The sequence below is a fragment of the Coregonus lavaretus genome (assembly GCF_964263955.1).
Source record: "Coregonus lavaretus genome assembly, chromosome: 5".
Classification (NCBI taxonomy): Eukaryota; Metazoa; Chordata; class Actinopteri; order Salmoniformes; family Salmonidae; genus Coregonus; species Coregonus lavaretus.
The window spans coordinates 296,631-322,812 of record NC_139992.1 but is presented as its reverse complement, the minus strand read 5'-3'; the positions used below and the strand labels follow the sequence as shown (position 1 = coordinate 322,812).

The 26,182-nt window shown below is 45.6% G+C and overlaps 1 protein-coding gene across 1 annotated transcript; it reads right to left on the bottom strand.

Moving 5' to 3' along the window:
- Positions 1 to 1,801: 1,801 nt before the first annotated feature.
- Positions 1,802 to 25,724, bottom strand: ube2g2 (ubiquitin-conjugating enzyme E2G 2). Its single transcript, XM_084161757.1, has 6 exons — positions 25,565 to 25,724; positions 25,164 to 25,199; positions 23,589 to 23,634; positions 9,828 to 9,946; positions 6,002 to 6,142; positions 1,802 to 2,867 (listed from the first exon to the last, which is right to left on the bottom strand). Exons 1-6 carry the CDS (start codon positions 25,605 to 25,607, stop codon positions 2,755 to 2,757), a joined length of 498 nt encoding a protein of 165 aa, XP_084017883.1. The 5' UTR covers positions 25,608 to 25,724; the 3' UTR covers positions 1,802 to 2,754.
- Positions 25,725 to 26,182: the final 458 nt, after the last annotated feature.

Sequence of the window (26,182 nt, the reverse complement as noted above, 5' to 3'; positions counted from 1 at the left end):
GTATTCAGCTGGGTCTGGCCTGTGAGGTAGGAGGAGTCAGGAGAGTCAACCACAGTCATTACCCTGTCGTTGGTCCCTGGCCAGGCCTGTGAGGCAGGAGGCTGCAGGACTCAGCCCATCATTACCGTGGCCAGGCCCTGTGTTTCCCTGCTGCAGCATGACAGAGACAGGCTCACCCTCTCATTAACCACCGTCATGACCCCTGACCCATAGAATTAGAATGCCACCTCTCTGAATGGTCAGTCCTTTGTTCCGTGGCAATGTGGATTCCATTGTTAGGGTCAGAGTCAGATGAGTCTCTTACCTTTTCTAGCATGAGCCCTGCTTGAAACAAATAGGCACATTCTCCCCGGGTCCTTAGTGGACAAGAGGAAGTAGTGCACTATGTTCTGTCAATATACCTGGTCAAATAATAGTTCATAATCAACTCTTAAGGGGGGGCCCTATAAAATCTGCGATTTTTTTTCTCCCAAATTATGTTCCGTTTTATTTTTCACTCTTAAAATTACAATTGTTCATAGAGAAACAACGAAACTGGATGTTCTGAGTATGTCAATCGTAAAATCTCATCAGAAGAAAACATTTTGGGGTCAGATTTTTTTTGTGTAATTGCCCTTTAATTCCACATCTGGCCCTTTAAATGCACATCTGGCCCTTTAATTCCACATCTGGCCCTTTAAATGCACATCTGGCCCTTTAATTACACATCTGGCCCTTTAATTGCACATCTGGCCCTTTAATTGCACATCTGGCCCTTTAATTACACATCTGGCCCTTTAATTACACATCTGGCCCTTTAATTACACATCTAGCAAGTGAAGAATGTGCTGTCTAATGATGATCTGTACTGTTGCTGCTCATTTCATGGGAAATAACATACTTTCTCATGACCTATTTGTAAGTCGCTCTGGATAAGAGCGTCTGCTAAATGACGTAAATGTAAATGTAATGATATACAGTGCCTTGGTAAAGTATTCAGACCTCTTGACTTTTTCCACATTTTGTTATGTTACAGCCTTATTCTAAAATGGATTAAAATAGTTTTTCCCCCCTCATCAATCTACACACAATACCCCATTACCGAAATACCCCAATACCGAAATTTTTGCTAATTTATAAAAAATAAAAAAAAACTGAAATATTACATTTACATAAGTATTCAGACCCTTTACTCAGTACTTTGTTGAAGCATTACAGCCCAGAGTCTCCTTTGGTATGACGTTACAAGATTGGCACACCTGTATTTCGGGAGTTTCTCCCATTCTTCTCTGCAGATCCTCTCAAGCTCTGTCAGGTTGGATGGGGAGCGTCGCTGCACAGCTATTTTCAGGTCTCCCCAGAGATTAGCTGGTAGCTTGAGGTGTCTAATACTTGTGAGATTTGTTTATGACGGTTTGCGGTGGAACGCGTGAAACTGGCATGTCCTGTCAGAATAGTTTGGTGAGCTCCCGATAGGGGGGCTGGTAGCTACTGGTAGATCTCCATCGACCTGTTGGGAGACTTCTGCCCCATGGTGTCTCTCACATGCTGTGTTGTTTTGTTTGTGTTGATGGGAGTTGTTCTTGGACAAAGAATCATCACAAACAGGCCTTCCTTCTTCGCAGAGGAATATCCTCATATTTATTTTCAAATAATTTGATGGAAGAATTGATTTATTCATAGTCCTAGGCTAGTCATATTTTTCTGCCAGTCGTTCTAACAGAAATATATGGTGCAAAATGAAAGCCAGACAATGGAGTCTTTCTCACCTTGTGTCATGGTCAGACTATCAAATCCCTTTGAGAGACACAGCAAATGATGCCACAGTCTAAATCATCTTTATTTATTTTTTGCACCACATTCAAAACACCCAACGACAGAGGTCAGCATTATAACGAAAGTCCCCTACCGAGTACTAAACTAAATGTTGACATAAAATGTGCTAAAATGTTGTGATGCTGAATTGTGGTCTGTATAATAGTAATATCTTCAACGTGTTCTTTTTTTTAGCCATAAAACCAACACTTCCCACCCAGAAGCTAAACGCTTTATTTCCTAAACTGATGTTATTACTCCAAAACTAGCCTGAAATAGTCGAGTCAACGAGACAGGATTTGGGAAGGATGGTCATGCGAGACTACCCTAAAACAGAAGAACCATTGGTGTGTCTGTCAGTCACGTGTTGACAGGCATGTATTAATAGTGATATCTTCTATTACAAAGCATTGACAAGTTCTCACAAACACTTGTATTATTTATTTTCTATTCAAATGAGTCACAGCACCTCTATGTAGCCATATTGCAGAGTGAATGGCGTCCTCTGGATAGTAACACGCTAAACATATTCCTTTGGAGAAATAAAGTGCTTGAGAGAGAAAGAGAGAGAGAGAGAGATGTGACAACGGAACAAACGGGTACTTTGAGTCAAATGGTTTGTGGGTTTCATCGTACCCATGGCAACAGCCAGAGATGGAGCCATCAGTCATCTGCCGTCTCCATGCTTACCAGCTAGTCTAATTGTCACTGTAGTCACCTGTAACTTCCTGGTTGTGACAACTTCCTGTCCTGGTGACATCATGTTGAGTGAAATGGAAGCGGTGGGTTGGAACCTTACAGATTAGATCCAAACAGAGGTTGCATCCCAAAGGGCACACCGTTCCCTTTATAGCGCACTACTTTTGACCAGGGCTCATAGGACATTGGTCAAAAGTAGTGCTCTCTATAGGGAATAGGGTGCCATTTGGGACGTATGGAGAGAATGTGATGTCGTTGTTATTAGAGACCCAGGGACTTGCGGACGATCTGTTGGGCCAGGCTGTAGAACTGGTCTCTGTCCTCACGCCACATCTTGGATGCATCAACGTTCGCTCCACTCTCATCATTGGGCTCTGGAGAGAATGGTTTATTTACAGTCAATTGGAGATAATAGTGGCAAATACCAAAAGCAGCTATGCGTTCAATCAAACATCTCTATTAATGTAATATCATCAAATTAAAAACAACAACAACAGCATTAGGTTTCAAGTATGTCAATTATGTATTGAGTGAACTACCGAGCCCTGTTCTGAGGTTGAGCCCTGTTCTGAGGTTGAGCCCTGTTCTGAGGTTGAGCCCTGTTCTGAGGTTGAGCCCTGTTCTGAGGTTGAGCCCTGTTCTGAGGTTGAGCCCTGTTCTGAGGTTGAGCCCTGTTCTGAGGTTGAGATGACTACAGTATGCAGAGAAAACCGTCTGAACTTTAGTCTGGAGCAGAGAGACTACAGGAAGAGACCAGGGGCTATAGATCTATTCCCATTGTTCCTAAAGGGTTGTCTGTCTGACTCCCATTGTTCCTAAAGGGTTCTGTCTGTCTCCCATTGTTCCTAAAGGGTTCTGTCTGTCTCCCATTGTTCCTAAAGGGTTCTGTCTGTCTCCCATTGTTCCTAAAGGGTTCTGTCTGTCTCCCATTGTTCCTAAAGGGTTCTGTCTGTCTCCCATTGTTCCTAAAGGGTTCTGTCTGTCTCCCATTGTTCCTAAAGGGTTTCGTCTGACTCCCATTGTTCCTAAAGGGTTCTGTCTGTCTCCCATTGTTCCTAAAGGGTTCTGTCTGTCTGTCTCCCATTGTTCCTAAAGGGTTGTCTGTCTGTCTCCCATTGTTCCTAAAGGGTTGTCTGTCTGACTCCCATTGTTCCTAAAGGGTTGTCTGTCTGTCTCCCATTGTTCCTAAAGGGTTCTGTCTGACTCCCATTGTTCCTAAAGGCTTCTGTCTGACTCCCATTGTTCCTAAAGGGTTCTGTCTGACTCCCATTGTTCCTAAAGGGTTGTCTGTCTGACTCCCATTGTTCCTAAAGGCTTCTGTCTGTCTCCCATTGTTCCTAAAGGGTTGTCTGTCTCCCATTGTTCCTAAAGGGTTGTCTGTCTGACTCCCATTGTTCCTAAAGGGTTATGTCTGACTCCCATTGTTCCTAAAGGGTTGTCTGTCTGTCTCCCATTGTTCCTAAAGGGTTATGTCTGACTCCCATTGTTCCTAAAGGGTTCTGTTTGACTCCCATTGTTCCTAAAGGGTTGTCTGTCTGACTCCCATTGTTCCTAAAGGGTTCCGTCTGACTCCCATTGTTCCTAAAGGGTTGTCTGTCTGTCTCCCATTGTTCCTAAAGGGTTGTCTGTCTGACTCCCATTGTTCCTAAAGGGTTGTCTGTCTGTCTCCCATTGTTCCTAAAGGGTTGTCTGTTTGACTCCCATTGTTCCTAAAGGGTTCTGTCTGACTCCCATTGTTCCTAAAGGGTTCTGTCTGACTCCCATTGTTCCTAAAGGGTTCTGTCTGACTCCCATTGTTCCTAAAGGGTTGTCTGTGACTCCCATTGTTCCTAAAGGGTTGTCTGTCTGACTCCCATTGTTCCTAAAGGGTTGTCTGTGACTCCCATTGTTCCTAAAGGGTTCTGTCTGACTCCAATTGTTCCTAAAGGGTTCTGTCTGACTCCCATTGTTCCTAAAGGGTTCTGTCTGACTCCCATTGTTCCTAAAGGGTTCTGTCTGTCTCCCATTGTTCCTAAAGGGTTCTGTCTGTCTCCCATTGTTCCCAAAGGGTTCTGTCTGACTCCCATTGTTCCTAAAGGGTTCCGTCTGTCTGACTCCCATTGTTCCTAAAGGGTTCCGTCTGTCTCCCATTGTTCCTAAAGGGTTGTCTGTCTGTCTCCCATTGTTCCTAAAGGGTTCTGTCTGACTCCCATTGTTCCTAAAGGGTTCTGTCTGACTCCCATTGTTCCTAAAGGGTTCTGTCTGTCTCCCATTGTTCCTAAAGGGTTCTGTCTGACTCCCATTGTTCCTAAAGGGTTCTGTCTGTCTCCCATTGTTCCTAAAGGGTTCTGTCTGTCTCCCATTGTTCCCAAAGGGTTCTGTCTGACTCCCATTGTTCCTAAAGGGTTCCGTCTGTCTCCCATTGTTCCTAAAGGGTTGTCTGTCTGTCTCCCATTGTTCCTAAAGGGTTCTGTCTGACTCCCATTGTTCCTAAAGGGTTGTCTGTCTGACTCCCATTGTTCCTAAAGGGTTGTCTGTCTGACTCCCATTGTTCCTAAAGGGTTGTCTGTCTGTCTCCCACTGTTCCTAAAGGGTTCTGTCTGACTCCCATTGTTCCTAAAGGGTTGTCTGTCTGACTCCCATTGTTCCTAAAGGGTTGTCTGTCTGTCTCCAATTGTTCCTAAAGGGTCCTGTCTGTCTCCCATTGTTCCTAAAGGGTTCTGTCTGTTTCCCATTGTTCCTAAAGGGCTCTGTCTGTCTCCCATTGTTCCTAAAGGGTTGTCTGTCTGACTCCCATTGTTCCTAAAGGGTTGTCTGTCTGTCTCCCATTGTTCCTAAAGGGTTCTGTCTGTCTCCCATTGTTCCTAAAGGGTTTCGTCTGACTCCCATTGTTCCTAAAGGGTTGTCTGTGACTCCCATTGTTCCTAAAGGGTTGTCTGTCTGACTCCTATTGTTCCTAAAGGGTTATGTCTGTCTCCCATTGTTCCTAAAGGGTTGTCTGTCTGACTCCCATTGTTCCTAAAGGGTTGTCTGTCTGACTCCCATTGTTCCTAAAGGGTTGTCTGTCTGCCTCCCATTGTTCCTAAAGGGTTGTCTGTCTGACTCCCAATGTTCCTAAAGGCTTCTGTCTGACTCCCATTGTTCCTAAAGGGTTCTGTCTGACTCCCATTGTTCCTAAAGGGTTCTGTCTGACTCCCATTGTTCCTAAAGGGTTCTGTCTGTCCCTCTAGTCTGTCTGTGACCTGCCACCTGCTAACATGCTGACCTGCTAGCATGCTGACCTGCTAGCATGCTGACCTGCTAGCATGCTGACCTGCTAGCATGCTGACCTGCTAGCATGCTGACCTGCTAGCATACTGACCTGCTAGCATGCTGACCAGCTAGCATGCTGACCAACTAGCATGCTGACCAACTAGCATGCTGACCTGCTAGCATGCTGACCTGCTAGCATGCTGACCTGCTAGCATGCTGACCACAGACAGACAGTAATATATTCTCTCTGGACAGGACTCCATCTCTCAGCACTGACCTGCTAACATGCTGACTACAGACAGTAGGATCTTCTCTACACTCTGGACAGGACTCCATCTCTCAGCACTGCTCTCATACCCCATAGGGTCGTCTCCTGGAGCGTGTAGGATAGAGATGCACACTCGGCCATCTGGGTAAACTGAAGAGAAGGAGAGAGGAGAACACAACCAGTAGATACATAGAGGATCCCACAGTACATGACACAACTCCAGAAACTGAAGGATGTAGCCTAGTAGTACTTTCATTTGGATGAAAAGCATATTTTCATTTCAGTACAACTGTGGCCCTTTGGGCTGTAGTAGCATAATACAAAGGCCATGAACTGTCAGGGTGGCAGAGAGGCTGTTCTCTCTGCTGTCAGGGTGCTGTTCTCTCTGCTGTCAGGGTGCTGTTCTCTCTACTGTCAGGGTGCTGTCCTCTCTGCTGTCAGGGTGCTGTTCTCTTATTGTCAGGGTGGCAGATTTGAGCTGTTCGCTCTACTGTTAGGGTGCTGTTCTCTCTGCTGTCAGGGTGCTGTTCTCTCTGCTGTCAGGGTGGCAGAGTTGAGCTGTTCTCTCTGCTGTCAGTGTGCTGTTCTCTCTGCTGTCAGGGTGGCAGAGAGGCTGTTCTCTCTGCTGTCAGGGTGGCAGAGTTGAGCTGTTCTCTCTGCTGTCAGGGTGCTGTTCTCTTACTGTCAGGGTGGCAGAGTTGAGCTGTTCGCTCTACTGTCAGGGTGGCAGAGTTGAGCTGTTCGCTCTACTGTTAGGGTGCTGCTCTCTCTGCTGTCAGGGTGCTGTTCTCTCTGCTGTCAGGGTGGCAGAGTTGAGCTGTTCGCTCTACTGTCAGGGTGGCAGAGAGAGAGAGATGGGCTGGAGATTGAAATCCAATCAAAATCAGGGCAGCCCTGCTTCTGGTGAATCAAAGCACTCAGTCACTCGCAGTTCTATCAGCCACCACCACAGACCACTGTAATACAGCAGATCAGATCCCATCTGTGGCCAGAGTGTAATTGCTCTACTCTGCTAGGCTATGGAGGGAGAGATCCAGGGTCTGTGTCCCAAATGGCACCCTATTCCCTATATAGTGCACCTGCTCAAAAGTAGTACACTATATAGGGAATAGGGTGCCATTTGGGACTCTCCCAGGGATAGTGATCTGTAGATCTGTCCTCCCTCTCTTTGATAACTCCTCCATCTCTCCGCCTCTCAGGCCCAGCAGCCAGCAGGCTGATAAAGTGCTTCCTGTTTGCTATGTGTTATCTTGTGGCTAGCCTCCATTTCCCCCTGAGCCCTCACCATGCCACATCACATGCCAAAGGAGAGAAATGTTACAGTCGCAGATCCACCATAGAGTATCAGGGCTGAGTGGTGGGGGCTGAGGGGCGGGGGCTGAGGGGTGGGGGCTGAGCGGTGGGGGCTGAGGGGCTGAGGCTGAGGGGCTGAGGCTGAGCGGTGGGGGCTGAGGGGCGGGGGCAGAGCGGTGGGGGCTGAGGGGTGGGGGCTGAGCGGTGGGAGCTGAGGGGTGGGGGCTGAGGGGGGCTGCCAGAAGCTACTGTTAGGGTTTAAGGCCTCCCCCCATTTCCCTCGGAGCCATCCAGTACTGGGGTAGAGAAACGTCAATGTTACAGTAGCAGATGAACCACAGAATAAAGGCCTCTGGGAGAATAAAGGCCTCTGGGAGAATAAAGGCCTCTGGGAGAATAAAGGCCTCTGGGAGAATAAAGGCCTCTGGGAGAATAAAGGCCTCTGGGAGAATAAAGGCCTCTGGGAGAATAAAGGCCTCTGGGAGAAGATCTGGGCAGATGAGGGGTGTCGCAGGGGGCTGACAGAAGCTAGGGTTTTTAAGAGGCCAGGGGAATTCACCTATTCCATTATGCTTCACTGCTGACTGGTGGTGTAGCAAAACAAAGTAACCGCTAACGTTCAAAAACAAATTAGAAGTATCACGTTTGAAGAGTCATTTTACTGAATAGGATTCACCTTGGAGGTTAACACTTAATATTGGGTGTTTCAAACTCTCAGTATCTCGCCTTTGTGGGGTTGGAAAGTAAGGTAAGGTACAATGTCCCAGTCTTTACCCTAAAGGGACACGCACTAAACACAGACTTTCTCACAGTATCTAGCTGGCTCTCTGCCAGGACGGGTTAGTCTGTGTGTTACTTCTCTGTCCTCGACATCAGAGAGGCGTCCAGGGACTTCCACACCTCCGTTCAAATACCATTTCAAATCATTTAAAATACTTTATCTGGGCTTGATTGAGCTTACCTGACTTAGGAACCAATAAAATTGTCAAAACACCACCCATCTGGCACATTCAAGCAGGCCAAAGCAAATGCTAGAAGTATTTGAAAGATTTCAAACAGTATTTGAACCCAGATGTGGTGCTCTCTCTCCCACTGGGAGCACCACAACACCACCACTGGTTCTCTCTGCTCTCATATTTAGGTGTCCCAGATATGATCAGGTATTGGCTGGGCAGAGCAGGTATTGGCTGGGCAGAGCAGGTATTGGCTGGGCAGAGCAGGTATTGGCTGGGCAGAGCAGGTATTGGCTGGGCAGAGCAGGTATTGGCAGAGCAGTGGAGCAGACGGCAGCAACAGGACAGAGGCTGTCTCTCCAATGGCACCCTTTACACTATATATAGTGCACTACTTTTGACCAGAGCCCTATGGGCCCTGTGGGTCCTAGTTCAAAAGTAGTGCACTATATATTAGTGTAAAGGGTGCCATTGGAGAGACAACCTCTGTCCTGTTGCTGCCGTCTGCTCCACTCTGCTCCACCGACACACAGCCAAACACATACCTTTACTAACACCAAAAGACACAGAACACTCTGCCGTCTCCCTTCTCTTCTCACCCTGCAGACAACTATGAGACATATGAAACTAGTAGTCACAATGGAGTGACAACATTTAACTAACTGGTATTGTGTTCAGCAGGCTTTTAAAAACACTGTTGTTAACACTGACGATGTGTCCCAAATGCCACCATATTCCCGTTATAGTGCACTTCTGACCAAGGCCCTGGACAAAGGTAGTGCACTAGCCTGTACAGGGAATAGGGTGTCATTTGGGACGTATGAAGAGCCTCGGGCTAGGCCCAGGAAAGCAGCCTCGCCCAGTTCACTACGGACTGTTGTTGCTGTGGTTTAAGTTTTGTTTTGTAAAGCTGCCTTGCAGATGATCAAGCACAGGTTTGTAAACTTAAAAATGTCTGGCGTAGAGACAGAGAGACAGAGACAGAGACAGAGAGAGAGAGACAGAGAGAGACAGAGAGAGACAGAGAGACAGAGAGACAGACAGAGACAGAGAGAGAGAGAGAGAGAGAGAGAGAGAGAGAGAGAGAGAGAGAGAGAGAGAGAGAGAGAGAGAGAGAGAGAGAGAGAGACAGAGAGAGAGAATGTTGTTGCTCTGTAAGGTTGCAGTCAGGCCTTTAACTCCCACCTGGCCTGCACCATATCCAGTTACACCAAAGGCCCAGCAGGATGGATGGAGGTGGCTGAAGTCTCCTTTAATGTGTGTCAATACCCATTAGTCCTTGATGTGGGCTCTGCAATACACCGCTCCCCCTCCATACCATACACCCTTCATCCTCAACTCCTTGGCTGACTCCCAAATGGCACCCTATTCACTATATAGTACACTACTTTTGACCAGCAGACAACTTGAGTGCAAGCTGAGTTGGGAAGTCAGACAGCAACATGTACTGTTACACATAGCCTAATACTGTCTCAACTTCCTATTACCATTTCAATTCACACCACCTTCAGAAAAGATGTCTGACAACAATTACAAGATGTACCTCGTCAGCCAACCAACCAGCCAGTCAGTAATGTATGTTGACTTACTGTTGGGGTGAAACATGTCGCAGGTGAACCTCATCTTAGGGGGGCTGAGGGGGTAGTCTGATGGGAAGGAGAGGAGGGCTGGAAATACGCCGCCCTCAAAACACGTGTCCTCTGGACCCCTGGGAGAGAACACACAGGACGCAGGTAGGGTTAGTTACACACAGGTAGGGTTAGTTACACACAGGTAGGGTTAGTTCCACACAGGTAGGGTTAGTTACACACAGGTAGGGTTAGTTCCACACAGGTAGGGTTAGTTACACACAGGTAGGGTTAGTTACACACAGGTAGGGTTAGTTACACACAGGTAGGGTTAGATACACACAGGTAGGGTTAGATACACACAGGTAGGGTTAGATACACACAGGTAGGGTTAGATACACACAGGTAGGGTTAGTTACACACAGGTAGGGTTAGTTCCACACAGGTAGGGTTAGTTCCACACAGGTAGGGTTAGTTACACACAGGTAGGGTTAGTTCCACACAGGTAGGGTTAGTTACACACAGGTAGAATGATGATGACCGGAGAAGTTGTGCTGAAGTTATACAATACGATGTATCATATTAATAATTTATAGCTCAATGGGTGCTGCTCTGTTCTATAAGGGTAGGTGCTGCTCTGTTCTATAAGGGTAGGTGCTGCTCTGTTCTATAAGGGTAGGTGCTGCGCTGTTCTATAAGGGTAGGTGCTGCTCTGTTCTATAAGGGTAGGTGCTGCTCTGTTCTATAGGGGTAGGTGCTGCTCTGTTCTATAAGGGTAGGTGCTGCTCTGTTCTATAGGGGTAGGTGCTGCTCTGTTCTATAAGGGTAGGTGCTGCTCTGTTCTATAAGGGTAGGTGCTGCTCTGTTCTATAGGGGTAGGTGCTGCTCTGTTCTATAAGGGTAGGTGCTGCTCTGTTCTATAGGGGTAGGTGCTGCTCTGTTCTATAGGGGTAGGTGCTGCTCTGTTCTATAGGGGTAGGTGCTGCTCTGTTCTATAAGGGTAGGTGCTGCTCTGTTCTATAAGGGTAGGTGCTGCTCTGTTCTATAGGGGTAGGTGCTGCTCTGTTCTATAAGGGTAGGTGCTGCTCTGTTCTATAGGGGTAGGTGCTGCCCTGTTCTATAGGGGTAGGTGCTGCTCTGTTCTATAGGGGTAGGTGCTGCCCTGTTCTATAGGGGTAGGTGCTGCTCTGTTCTATAGGGGTAGGTGCTGCTCTGTTCTATAGGGGTAGGTGCTGCTCTGTTCTATAGGGGTAGGTGCTGCTCTGTTCTATAGGGGTAGGTGCTGCTCTGTTCTATAGGGGTAGGTGCTGCTATGTTCTTTAAGGGTAGGTGCTGCTCTGTTCTATAGGGGTAGGTGCTGCTCTGTTCTATAAGGGTAGGTGCTGCTCTGTTCTATAAGGGTAGGTGCTGCTCTGTTCTATAAGGGTAGGTGCTGCTCTGTTCTATAAGGGTAGGTGCTGCTCTGTTCTATAGGGGTAGGTGCTGCTCTGTTCTATAGGGGTAGGTGCTGCTCTGTTCTATAGGGGTAGGTGCTGCTCTGTTCTATAAGGGTAGGTGCTGCTGTATGGCTCTGTGGACAGCCACTGGCTGCGTACCAAATGGAACCCTATTCCCATAGGGCTGTGGTTTCATTAGACTGTATTACATGCTGGGACAGGCAGGCGGGTTATTCAGGGGAGGATTAGGCAGAGATGCACGCTAAATACAAGGATCAGTACACTTCATAGACCCTCTACACCGTGGTGACATAACACAGGACAGCTAGTCAGATACACAATCATCTCTATAGGAAGAGTTTCCATCGCACCGGCTGGGTACGCTAGAATTTTCCTTTAGAAATTGTACAAGTCGTTTTCAATAGGTTTAAAATCCTGGCTACTGGCTAGACAAGGAAAGTCAAGTTGTCAATGCAAGAGAACTGTTGCATCACTGACATGTATATACAGTGGGGGAAAAAAGTATTTAGTCAGCCACCAATTGTGCAAGTTCTCCCACTTAAAAAGACGAGAGAGGCCTGTAATTTTCATCATAGGTACATGTCAACTATGACAGACAAAATGAGGAAAAAAAATCCAGAAAATCACATTGTAGGATTTTTAATGAATTTATTTGCAAATTATGGTGGAAAATAAGTATTTGGTCAATAACAAAAGTTTCTCAATACTTTGTTATATACCCCTTGTTGGCAATGACACAGGTCAAACGTTTTCTGTAAGTCTTCACAAGGTTTTCACACACTGTTGCTGGTATTTTGGCCCATTCCTCCATGCAGATCTCCTCTAGAGCAGTGATGTTTTGGGGCTGTCGCTGGGCAACACGGACTTTCAACTCCCTCCAAATATTTTCTATGGGGTTGAGATCTGGAGACTGGCTAGGCCACTCCAGGACCTTGAAATGCTTCTTACGAAGCCACTCCTTCGTTGCCCGGGCGGTGTGTTTGGGATCATTGTCATGCTGAAAGACCCAGCCACGTTTCATCTTCAATGCCCTTGCTGATGGAAGGAGGTTTTCACTCAAAATCTCACGATACATGGCCCCATTCATTCTTTCCTTTACACGGATCAGTCGTCCTGGTCCCTTTGCAGAAAAACAGCCCCAAAGCATGATGTTTCCACCCCCATGCTTCACAGTAGGTATGATGTTCTTTGGATGCAACTCAGCATTCTTTGTCCTCCAAACACGACGAGTTGAGTTTTTACCAAAAAGTTCTATTTTGGTTTCATCTGACCATATGACATTCTCCCAATCCTCTTCTGGATCATCCAAATGCACTCTAGCAAACTTCAGACGGGCCTGGACATGTACTGGCTTAAGCAGGGGGACACGTCTGGCACTGCAGGATTTGAGTCCCTGGCGGCGTAGTGTGTTACTGATGGTAGGCTTTGTTACTTTGGTCCCAGCTCTCTGCAGGTCATTCACTAGGTCCCCCCGTGTGGTTCTGGGATTTTTGCTCACCGTTCTTGTGATCATTTTGACCCCACGGGGTGAGATCTTGCGTGGAGCCCCAGATCGAGGGAGATTATCAGTGGTCTTGTATGTCTTCCATTTCCTAATAATTGCTCCCACAGTTGATTTCTTCAAACCAAGCTGCTTACCTATTGCAGATTCAGTCTTCCCAGCCTGGTGCAGGTCTACCATTTTGTTTCTGGTGTCCTTTGACAGCTCTTTGGTCTTGGCCATAGTGGAGTTTGGAGTGTGACTGTTTGAGGTTGTGGACAGGTGTCTTTTATACTGATAACAAGTTCAAACAGGTGCCATTAATACAGGTAACGAGTGGAGGACAGAGGAGCCTCTTAAAGAAGAAGTTACAGGTCTGTGAGAGCCAGAAATCTTGCTTGTTTGTAGGTGACCAAATACTTATTTTCCACCATAATTTGCAAATAAATTCATTAAAAATCCTACAATGTGATTTTCTGGATTTTATTTTCTCAATTTGTCTGTCATAGTTGACGTGTACCTATAATGAAAATGACAGGCCTCTCTCATCTTTTTAAGTGGGAGAACTTGCACAATTGGTGGCTGACTAAATACTTTTTTCCCCCACTGTATGAGTAATAGCCTACATGTGAAGCTACAATCTCCTTTTAAAAGTATAGAAGTGTATTTCACTAGTTGTACACACTGAGTACAGTAGTAGCATAATTGACAACGTGCTAAAACATGGCTGTATAACCGGAGGGACTGTATAACCGGAGGGACTGTATAACCGGAGGGGCTGTATAACCGGAGGGGCTGTATCACCGGAGGGGCTGTATCACCGGAGGGGCTGTATCACCGGAGGGGCTGTATCACCGGAGGGGCTGTGTAACCGGAGGGACTGTATAACCGGAGGGGCTGTATAACCGGAGGGACTGTATAACCGGAGGGGCTGTATAACCGGAGGGACATAACATGGCTTTGCATGTCATCATTGTTACTTGATATACAGTGCATTCAGAAAGCACTCAGACCCCTTCACTTTTTCCACATTTTGTTATGTTAAAGCCTTATTCTATAAAATAAGGCTGTAAATAGTTTTTTTCCCCCTCATCAATATACACACAATACCCCAAATGTATTAAAAATAGAAAACTGAAATATCATATTTACATAAGTATTCAGACCCTTTACTCAGTACTTTGGTGAAGCACCTTTGGCAGCGATTACAGCCTCAAGTCTTCTTTGGTATGACGTTACAAGCTTGGCGCACCTGTATTTGGGGAGTTTCTCCCATTCTTCTCTGCAGATCCTCTCAGGCTCTGCCAGGTTGGATGGGGAGCGTCTCTGCACAGCTATTTTCAGGTCTTTCCAGAGATGTTTGATCGGGTTCAAGTCCGGGCTCTGGCTGGGCCACTCAAGGACATTCAGAGACTTGTCCCGAAGCCACTCATGCGTTGTCTTGGCTGTGTGCTTAGGGTCGTTGTCCTGTTGGAAGGTGAATCTTCGCCCCAGTCGGAGGTCCTGAGCGCTCTGGAGCATGTTTTCATCAAGGATCTCTCTGTACTTTGCTCCGTTCATCTTTCCCTCGATCCTGACTAGTCTCCCAGTCCCTGCCGCTGAAAAACATCCCCACAGCATTATGCTGCCACCACCATGCATCACCGTAAGGATTGTGCCAGGTTTCCTCCAGACGTGACGCTTGGCATTCAGGCCAAAGACTTCAATCTTGGTTTCATGAGACCAGAGAATCTTGTTTCTCATGGTCTGAGAGTCTTTAGGTGCCTTTTGGCAAACTCCAAGCGGGCTGTCATGTGCCTTTTACTGAGGAGTGGCTTCCGTCTGGCCACTCTACCATAAAGGCCTGAATGCTGGAGTGCTGCAGAGATAGTTGACCTTCTGGAAGGTTTCCCCATCTCCACAGAGGAACTCTGGAGCTCTGTCAGAGAGACAATCGGGTTCTTGGTCACCTGCTTGACCAAGACCCTTCTCCCCTGATTGCTCAGTTTGGCCGGGCGGACAGCTCTAGGAAGAGTCTTGGTGGTTCCAAACTTCTTCCATTTAAGTATGATGGAGGCCACTGTGTTCTTGGGGACCTTCAATGCTGTAGACATTTTTTGGTACCCTTCCCCCAGATCTGTGCCTCGACACGATCCTGTCTCAGAGCTCTACGGACAATTCCTTCGAACTCATGGTTTGGATTTTGCTCTGACATGCACTGTCAACTGTGGGACCTTATATAGACAGGTGTGTGCCTTTCCAAATCATGTCCAATCAATTTAATTTACCACAGGTGGACTCCAATCAAGTTGTAGAAACATCAAAAGATTATCAATGGAAACAGGATGCACCTGAGCTCAATTTTGAGTCTCATAGCAAAGGGTCTGAATACTTATGTACAGGTTAAGTCAGAAGTTTACATACACTTAGGTTGGAGTCATTAAAACTAATCTTTCAACCACTCCACAAATTCTTGTTAACAAACCATAGTTTTGGCAAGTCGGTTAGGACATCTACTTTGTGCATGACACAAGTATTTTTTCCAACTGTTTACAGACAGATTATTTCACTTATAATTCACTGTATCACAATTCCAGTGGGTCAGAAGTTTACATACACTAAGTTGACTGTGCCTTTAAACAGCTTGGACAATTCCAGAAAATTATGTCATGGCTTTAAAAGCTTCTGATAGGCTAATTGACATCATTTGAGTCAATTGGAGGTGTACCTGTGGATGTATTTCAAGGATTACCTTCAAACTCAGTGCCTCTTTGCTTGACATCATGGGAAAATCAAAAGAAATCAGCCAAGACCTCAGAAAAAAAATTGTAGACCTCCGCAAGTCTGGTTCATCCTTGGGAGCAATTTCCAAACGCCTGAAGGTACCACTATAGTACGCAAGTATAAACACCATGGTACCACGCAGCCGTCATACCGCTCAGGAAGGAGACGCGTTCTGTCTCCTAGAGATGAACGTACATTGGTGCGAAAAGTGCAAATCAATCCCAGAACAACAGGAAAGGACCTTGTGAAGATGCTGGAGGAAACAGGTACAAAAGTATCTATATCCACAGTAAAACGAGTCCTATATCGACATAACCTGAAAGGCCACTCAGCAAGGAAGAAGCCACTGCTCCAAAACCACCATAAAAAAGCCAAACTACGGTATTGGAGTGGCCATCACAAAGCCCTGACCTCAATCCTATTGAAAATATGTGGGCAGAACTGAAAAAGCGTGTGCGAGCAAGGAGGCCTACAAACCTGACTCAGTTACACCAGCTCTGTCAGGAGGAATGGGCCAAAATTCACCCAACTTATTGTGGGAAGCTTGTGGAAGGCTCCCCGAAACGTTTGACCCAAGTTAAACAATTTAAAGGCAATGCTACCAAATAAATTGAGTGTATGTAAACTTCTGACCCACTGGGAATGTGATGAAAGAAATAAAAGCTGAAATAAATCACTCTACTATTATTCTGACATTTCACATTCTTAAAATAAATTGGTGATCGAAACTGATCTAAGACAATGAATTTTTACTAGTATTAAATGTCAGGAATTGTGAAAAACTTAGTTTAAATGTATTTGGCTAAGGTGTATGTAAACTTCCGACTTCAACTGTAAATAAGGTATTTCTGTTTTGTATTTTTATTACATTTGCAAACATTTCTAAAAACCTGTTTTCACTTTGTCATTATGGGGTATTGTGTGTAGATTGATGAGGCAAAAAGTTAATGTAATCCATTTTAGAATAAGGCTGTAGCGTAACAAAAATGTGGAAAAAGTCAAGGGGTATGAATACTTTCCGAATGCACTGTATACAGGAATACATAACCATTCTAAATCAGGATAGATCAATCTCACCACTTTGCCCAAAAACCGATTAAAACACATCCATAAATAAATAACTAGATGGAATTCTCCACTGCAGCGCATTTAAAGGTACACTCAGCAAAATGACGTTGCCATGAGCAGCACCAGAGATATTGAGATGAGAGAGATGCAACACTTCTCAGATGCAACACAGTATCTGCGCCTGTGCACGGGTTGGCGTCACGCTGTGTACAAGACACTAAAACAGCTGAGAAGTTGAGCCATGCGCTTCAACGCTCTTAGTTGTTGCAGAACATTAACCCCGTTTACTTTTTGCATCTACGTCATATCACTGAGTCTACCTTTAACAGGCAAATGTTGGGTGTTTGTTTCAGGCCTGCCAATCAATCATTAATCAATCATCGACTTCACAGCCAATCAGCTGTCCCATCTAATTTCCTTAAGAGTTAAAACCCGGCCTGACACGGCAACGTCCTTGTTTTGATTGGCTGAGTTAGAAGCACTTAAACAAATCCTTATCTGATCACCTAGCCACCAGATCAGCTGATTGACAGTCAGGTTCTGATCATATCTATTCTGTTAGTGACACTCCTTGTTCCTAGTGCCAGTCTATTTGTGCCATCATTTACATTTTCAGTCATTTAGCAGACGCTCTTATCCAGAGCGACTTACAGTTAGTGAGTGCATATTTTTTTCATACTGGCCCCCCGTGGGAATCGAACCCACAACCCTGGCGTTGCAAACCAACTGAGCTACATCCCTGCCGGCCTACCCTGGACGACGCTGGGCCAATTGTGCGCCTCCCCATAGGTCTCAACGGTCGCGGCCGGCTACGACAGAGCCTGGATTCGAACCAGGATCTCTAGTGGCACAGCTAGCACTGCGATGCAGTGCCTTAGACCACTGCGCCACTCGAGAGAATATGCCACCAACTCCTTGTCACACATTGTCATGCCAAACATGTGACATCAAACACAATGACATCAAATCAGAGATGGCAAGACCACAAACATATCTGGGGTCAGGCTACCTCATTTGCTGATCTAAATATCATAGGATTATAAAAGGCCAAACTGATCATAGATCAGGACTACTCCAACTCATTGTGAATATGGGCCCTGAACCGCTTCATGCATCATTGCATTTTCTCCCCAGTCCCTAAACGTGTTTGTTCTGCGAAAGAAGCAGAAATGACAGATCTACCGATGTCAACTAGACTGAGGCATTCAGTCACATGACGTTATTCTGGTGAGCAAGGGTCTATTTAGTCTTCAAGGGTAACATATAATGACAGAAGAGAAGCTGCATGTGTCTAATTATAGACAAGTTGACTTACAAATAGCCTAAAATGTCAGAAATTATAAGCAGAAACAAATTAGGGGGGAAATATTCCTGCACCCCGTCAAAAGATTATTCTGCCGTCTCTGACTGGAGCCTACAGCGCATTTTCTATATTAGCGGGTTAGGATCGGGTGCGGGCCTCAGATTATCACATATAGTCGGGCGGTTGTGGATGGACAAACGGCTAGCTAACCCGCGCACCTCTACTGTTCCCTGCTTCTGACCAGAACCCTACAGGTCCTGTTCCCTGCTTCTGACCAGAACCCTACAGGTCCTGTTCCCTGCTTCTGACCAGAACCCTACAGGTCCTGTTCCCTGCTTCTGACCAGAACCCTACAGGTCCTGTTCCCTGCTTCTGACCAGAACCCTACAGGTCCTGTTCACTGCTTCTGACCAGAACCCTACAGGTCCTGTTCCCTGCTTCTGACCAGAACCCTACAGGTCCTGTTCCCTGCTTCTGACCAGAACCCTACAGGTCCTGTTCCCTGCTTCTGACCAGAACCCTACAGGTCCTGTTCACTGCTTCTGACCAGAACCCTACAGGTCCTGTTCACTGCTTCTGACCAGAACCCTACAGGTCCTGTTCCCTGCTTCTGACTAGAACCCTACAGGTCCTGTTCCCTGCTTCTGACCAGAACCCTACAGGTCCTGTTCCCTGCTTCTGACCAGAACCCTACAGGTCCTGTTCCCTGCTTCTGACCAGAACCCTACAGGTCCTGTTAACAAGTAGTGGCTATATAGGCCAGTGTCATTTGAGAAAAGCCCTTCTGTTGAATCTCCTGACCTCAACTCTCAGGAACTAATCCCATAGCCTTAGTGGCCCTGGGACTGGGAGAGGCCCTGGGACTGGGAGAGGCCCTGGGACTGGGAGAGGCCCTGGGACTGGGAGAGGCCCTGGGACTGGGAGAGGCCCTGGGACTGGGAGCGGCCCTGGGACTGGGAGCGGCCCTGGGACTGTGAGAGGCCCTGGGACTGGGAGAGGCCCTGGGACTGGGAGAGGCCCTGGGACTGTGAGAGGCCCTGGGACTGTGAGAGGCCCTGGGACTGTGAGAGGCCCTGGGACTGTGAGAGACTCTGGGACTGTGAGAGGCCCTGGGACTGTGAGAGGCCCTGGGACTGTGAGAGGCCCTGGGACTGTGAGAGGCCCTGGGACTGTGAGAGGCCCTGGGACTGTGAGAGGCCCTGGGACTGTGAGAGGCCCTGGGACTGTGAGAGGCCCTGGGACTGTGAGAGGCCCTGGGACTGTGAGAGGCCCTGGGACTGTGAGAGGCCCTGGGACTGGGAGAGACCCTGGGACTGGGAGAGACCCTGGGACTGGGAGAGGCCCTGGGACTGTGAGAGGCCCTGGGACTGGGAGAGACTCTGGGACTGGGAGAGGCCCTGGGACTGGGAGAGGCCCTGGGACTGTGAGAATGTTAACAGTTACTTACTACACACTGCTGTTAGTTCCTGGAGAGCTGTGTGTTCGCTGTGTATAGATGAGGAGCAAATATCAGGAATCAAACAGTGAAGAACGCTGTCCACTGGTATCTCACGCATGTCAGAGTTTCTCAGGGTATTGCAAAAGACAAATCCCCAGGTCAAACTGAGGGGTTAGCTCTCTGCTACAGAAGAACAGCTGCAGTATGGATGACACCGGAGCACCAGTCTCAAAACTATTCGCATTGTTGTGTGTGCCCCCACCTGGACAGCAGGCCAAAACCATTGGAAATAGCTGCTTATTACGACTTTAAATAAATGTGACACGTTTGTTATGTTACATCCACCCCAAGGTGTTTTCATCCTGTTGAATATGGAAGACAATCAATAATGGGATGTGAAGAAACTAGAGAAAGACGACTAACACCTCCACTTCAGAATACATAGGCCCTAATATAAAGAAACTAGAGAAAGACGACTAACACCTCCACTTCAGAATACATAGGCCCTAATATAAAGAAACTAGAGAAAGACGACTAACACCTCCACTTCAGAATACATAGGCCCTAATATAAAGAAACTAGAGAAAGACGACTAACACCTCCACTTCAGAATACATAGGCCCTAATATAAAGAAACTAGAGAAAGACGACTAACACCTCCACTTCAGAATACATAGGCCCTAATATAAAGAAACTAGAGAAAGACGACTAACACCTCCACTTCAGAATACATAGGCCCTAATATAAAGAAACTAGAGAAAGACGACTAACACCTCCACTTCAGAATACATAGGCCCTAATATAAAAGGACTATGAGAAAGACGACTAACACCTCCACTTCAGAATACATAGGCCCTAATATAAAGAAACTAGAGAAAGACGACTAACACCTCCACTTCAGAATACATAGGCCCTAATATAAAAGGACTATGAGAAAGACGACTAACACCTCCACTTCAGAATACATAGGCCCTAATATAAAGAAACTAGAGAAAGACGACTAACACCTCCACTTCAGAATACATAGGCCCTAATATAAAGAAACTAGAGAAAGACGACTAACACCTCCACTTCAGAATACATAGGCCCTAATATAAAAGGACTATGAGAAAGACGACTAACACCTCCACTTCAGAATACATAGGCCCTAATATAAAAGGACTAGAGAAAGACGACTAACACCTCCACTTCAGAATACATAGGCCCTAATATAAAGAAACTAGAGAAAGACGACTAACACCTCCACTTCAGAATATATAGGCCCTAATATAAAAGGACTAGAGAAAGACGACTAACACCTCCACTTCAGAATACATAGGCCCTAATATAAAAGGACTAGAGAAAGACGACTAACACCTCCACTTCAGAATACATAGGCCCTAATATAAAAGGACTAGAGAAAGACGACTAACACCTCCACTTCAGAATAAATAGGCCCTAATATAAAGGACTATGAGAAAGACGACTAACACCTCCACTTCAGAATACATAGGCCCTAATATAAAGAAACTAGAGAAAGACGACTAACACCTCCACTTCAGAATACATAGGCCCTAATATAAAGAAACTAGAGAAAGACGACTAACACCTCCACTTCAGAATACATAGGCCCTAATATAAAGAAACTAGAGAAAGACGACTAACACCTCCACTTCAGAATACATAGGCCCTAATATAAAGAAACTAGAGAAAGACGACTAACACCTCCACTTCAGAATACATAGGCCCTAATATAAAGAAACTAGAGAAAGACGACTAACACCTCCACATCAGAATACATAGGCCCTAATATAAAGAAACTAGAGAAAGACGACTAACACCTCCACTTCAGAATACATAGGCCCTAATATAAAGAAACTAGAGAAAGACGACTAACACCTCCACTTCAGAATACATAGGCCCTAATATAAAGAAACTAGAGAAAGACGACTAACACCTCCACTTCAGAATACATAGGCCCTAATATAAAGAAACTAGAGAAAGACGACTAACACCTCCACTTCAGAATACATAGGCCCTAATATAAAGGGACTAGAGAAAGACGACTAACACCTCCACTTCAGAATACATAGGCCCTAATATAAAGAAACTAGAGAAAGACGACTAACACCTCCACTTCAGAATACATAGGCCCTAATATAAAGAAACTAGAGAAAGACGACTAACACCTCCACTTCAGAATACATAGGCCCTAATATAAAGAAACTAGAGAAAGACGACTAACACCTCCACTTCAGAATACATAGGCCCTAATATAAAAGGACTAGAGAAAGACGACTAACACCTCCACTTCAGAATACATAGGCCCTAATATAAAGAAACTAGAGAAAGACGACTAACACCTCCACTTCAGAATACATAGGCCCTAATATAAAGGGACTAGAGAAAGACGACTAACACCTCCACTTCAGAATACATAGGCCCTAATATAAAGAAACTAGAGAAAGACGACTAACACCTCCACTTCAGAATACATAGGCCCTAATATAAAGAAACTAGAGAAAGACGACTAACACCTCCACTTCAGAATACATAGGCCCTAATATAAAGAAACTAGAGAAAGACGACTAACACCTCCACTTCAGAATACATAGGCCCTAATATAAAGAAACTAGAGAAAGACGACTAACACCTCCACTTCAGAATACATAGGCCCTAATATAAAGAAACTAGAGAAAGACGACTAACACCTCCACTTCAGAATACATAGGCCCTAATATAAAGAAACTAGAGAAAGACGACTAACACCTCCACTTCAGAATACATAGGCCCTAATATAAAGAAACTAGAGAAAGACGACTAACACCTCCACTTCAGAATACATAGGCCCTAATATAAAGAAACTAGAGAAAGACGACTAACACCTCCACTTCAGAATACATAGGCCCTAATATAAAGAAACTAGAGAAAGACGACTAACACCTCCACTTCAGAATACATAGGCCCTAATATAAAGAAACTAGAGAAAGACGACTAACACCTCCACTTCAGAATACATAGGCCCTAATATAAAGAAACTAGAGAAAGACGACTAACACCTCCACTTCAGAATACATAGGCCCTAATATAAAGGGACTAGAGAAAGACGACTAACACCTCCACTTCAGAATACATAGGCCCTAATATAAAGAAACTAGAGAAAGACGACTAACACCTCCACTTCAGAATACATAGGCCCTAATATAAAGAAACTAGAGAAAGACGACTAACACCTCCACTTCAGAATACATAGGCCCTAATATAAAGAAACTAGAGAAAGACGACTAACACCTCCACTTCAGAATACATAGGCCCTAATATAAAGAAACTAGAGAAAGACGACTAACACCTCCACTTCAGAATACATAGGCCCTAATATAAAGAAACTAGAGAAAGACGACTAACACCTCCACTTCAGAATACATAGGCCCTAATATAAAGAAACTAGAGAAAGACGACTAACACCTCCACTTCAGAATACATAGGCCCTAATATAAAGAAACTAGAGAAAGACGACTAACACCTCCACTTCAGAATACATAGGCCCTAATATAAAGAAACTAGAGAAAGACGACTAACACCTCCACTTCAGAATACATAGGCCCTAATATAAAGAAACTAGAGAAAGACGACTAACACCTCCACTTCAGAATACATAGGCCCTAATATAAAGGACTATGAGAAGCCAGACAAGTCTAGGCATCAGTCTGGCTAATACCAGGGTAAAGAGAGTCTACACTGCAATCTCTCTGACATTTCTGTCCTGGTCAGATGTGTATTATTGTTGTGACTAGTTGCACAAGTATCAACATAACAACGCCCATACAAACAGGTCCTAGATCCATTTAAAAATCAGTTAGTCAACAGTTTTCATGCTGGATTCTTTTTTTGTTTGAAGGCAGTTTTAAGGTTGGATTGTGGGTCTCGTGCTCATTAATCAAACGGCCACCTTCCTTAGACGTCACAGGATCAGAGCTGCAAACGGGGAAGATGAAACTTGGGGAATCCCCACACTTATGAGCTCATAGACCCCTCAAATTCAAATCTGGAGCTCAAAGCCAGTTCCATTGCACCCCTCACCCCAATTATTCCCGTCTAGCCAATAAAGCTCAGAATTCATCAGGTTACCCACTACCTGGACATGGGAAAATACTTTTCTGGCCATTTTCTGGACTGATCATCATTCACAAGTACTACATAACCCACTGAATAGACCAAATGAATGGAGTCGTTGTTGTCATGTTATTATAGTTATAGTACTAGTGAACATTTGTTTAGTTGTTTAAATACTTACATGATTAAAGCCTCCCATTCAAAGAAGTTCTCTTCATTTGCAGGACCTGTCAAGAGCATGGATATGGGTATGAGTTAGTTGTTTCTGTAGCTACAACTAGCTAGAAGCTACAGCACCACTACTGACCGAATGGTTTCTAGTCAAGCATCTACCAGAGATACACCACATGGCCAAAGGTATGTGGACACCCCTTCAAATTAGTGGATTCGGCTATTTCAGCCACTCCCGTTGCTGACAGGTGTATAAAATCAAGCACACAGCCATGCAATCTCCATAGACAAACATTGGCAGTAGAATGGCCCGTACTGAAGAACTCAGTGACTTTCAACGTGGCACTGTCATAGGATGCCACCTTTCCAACAAGTCAGTTCGTCACCTTTCTGCCCTGCTAGAGCTGCCCCGGTCAACTGTAAGTGCTGTTAATGTGAAGTGGAAACGTCTAGGAGCCGTGCAGTGGTAGGCCACACAAGCTCACAGAATGTGATCACTGAAGCGCCTAAAAATCATCTGTTCTTGGTTGCAACACTCACTACAGAGTTCCAAACTGCCTCTGGAAGCAACGTCAGCACAAGAACTGTTGGTCGGGAGCTTCATGAAATGGGTTTCCATGGCCAAGCAGCCGCACACAAGCCTAAGATCACCATGTGCAATGCCAAGCGTCAGCTGGAGTGGTGTAAAGCTCGCCGCCATTGGACTCTAGAGCAGTGAAAACACATTCTCTGGAGTGATGAATCACGCTTCACCATCTGGCAGTCTGACAGACAAATCTGGGTTTGGCAGATGCCAGGAGAACGCTACTTGCCCCAATGCATAGTGCCAACATTTGGTGGGAGGAGGAATGGAGGAATGGTTCGAGCTAGGCCCCTTAGTTCCAGTGAAGGGAAATCTTAACGCTACAGCATAAAATGACATTCTAGACGATTCTGTGTTTCCAACTTTGTGGCAACAGTTTGGGGAAGGCCCTTTCCTGTTTCAGCATGACAATGTCCCTGTGCACAAAGCGAAGTCCATACAGAAATGGTTTGTCGAGATCAGTGTTGAAGAACTTGACTGGCCTGCACAGAGCCCTGACCTCAACCCCATCGAACACATTTTTACATTTACATTTTAGTTATTTAGCAGACACTCTTATCCAGAGCGACATACAGGAGCAATTAGGGTTAAGTGCCTTGCTCAAGGGCACATCGCTATATTTTTCACCTAGTCGGCTCGGGGATTAGAACCAGCGACCTTTCGGTTACTGGCACAACGCTCTTAACCACAAAGCTACCTGCCGCCCCACCTATGGGATGAATTGGAACGCCGACTGCGAGCCAGGCCTAATCGCCCAACATCAGTGCCCGACCTCACTAATGCTCTTGTGGCTGAATGGAAGCAAGTCCCCGCAGCATTGTTCCAACATCTAGTGGAAAGCCGTCCCATAAGAGTGGAGGCTGTTAAAGCAGCAAAGGGGGGACCAACTCCATATTAATGCCCATGAGTTTGGAATGAGATGTTCGACGAGCAGGGGTCCACATACTGTTGCCCATGTAGTGTACGTTAGTTAACTGGTAATAGGTTTATATAATCTCTCACCTGCAACGATCCCCTCGGGTGGGTTTAGAGTCAGCTCTGGGATAGGGGCGAAAGCAGAAAGTACACATTACAGTCATGATGTAATGTTAAACAAATATGTAACGTTATCTAGCGCTAGTCATTTAGCTAACGTTAGAGGCCACAGACTAGCTCCCCATATACACCCAGGAAGGCGAGTAAAAGGGTAACGTGGCAATCAGCTAATTCAAAATGTAAAAGGTTTGAAAATAGTTACTGATTCTCCTGATAGCAACACTGTAGTGGAAGGCTGGTAAAACACCAGTTGCAAAATACACCTCAATTTGGCTAACGATGCTAGCTAGCTAGCTAATGTTAATGACGTTAGCAGCCAGTTTCTGAGTTAATGCGGCTAGCCAACGGTCAATACACTGCAAACTCACGCTTATACTCAGCCATCAGTCTTTTTAACGCAGTACCAGCCATTTGTAAAGAATATAGACTCAAAATAAAAAATAAAAACAGAAAAAAAACAGTCAAGCCTGTCTTTTCGTTGACAACGCAGCTGCTAACAGCTAATCAACTGCGCATGTCCACAATTCTGTTTGTAGAATAAACAGAAACAACTCAGGAGATGCAACAGCGCCACCTGTTGGAGGTACTCTAGGGTTACATAGAAACACAGCTGTGTCAGAGAACCGAGATGCAACAGCGCCACCTGTTGGAGGTACTCTAGGGTTACATAGAAACACAGCTGTGTCAGAGAACCGAGATGCAACAGCGCCACCTGTTGGAGGTACTCTAGGGTTACATAGAAACACAGCTGTGTCAGAGAACCGAGATGCAACAGCGCCACCTGTTGGAGGTACTCTAGGGTTACATAGAAACACAGCTGTGTCAGAGAACCGTTGTCTGTTTGCTAAAAAAAACATCACTAGATACACTAGCTTGCATTACCATCTATGTACTTTTTATTTATAAAGATGTGTTGTGATATTGCCTACGATTCCTAACGTGGCCTAGGAAGACAGCAACAGTCTTTCAGCACTCCTCACACAGCA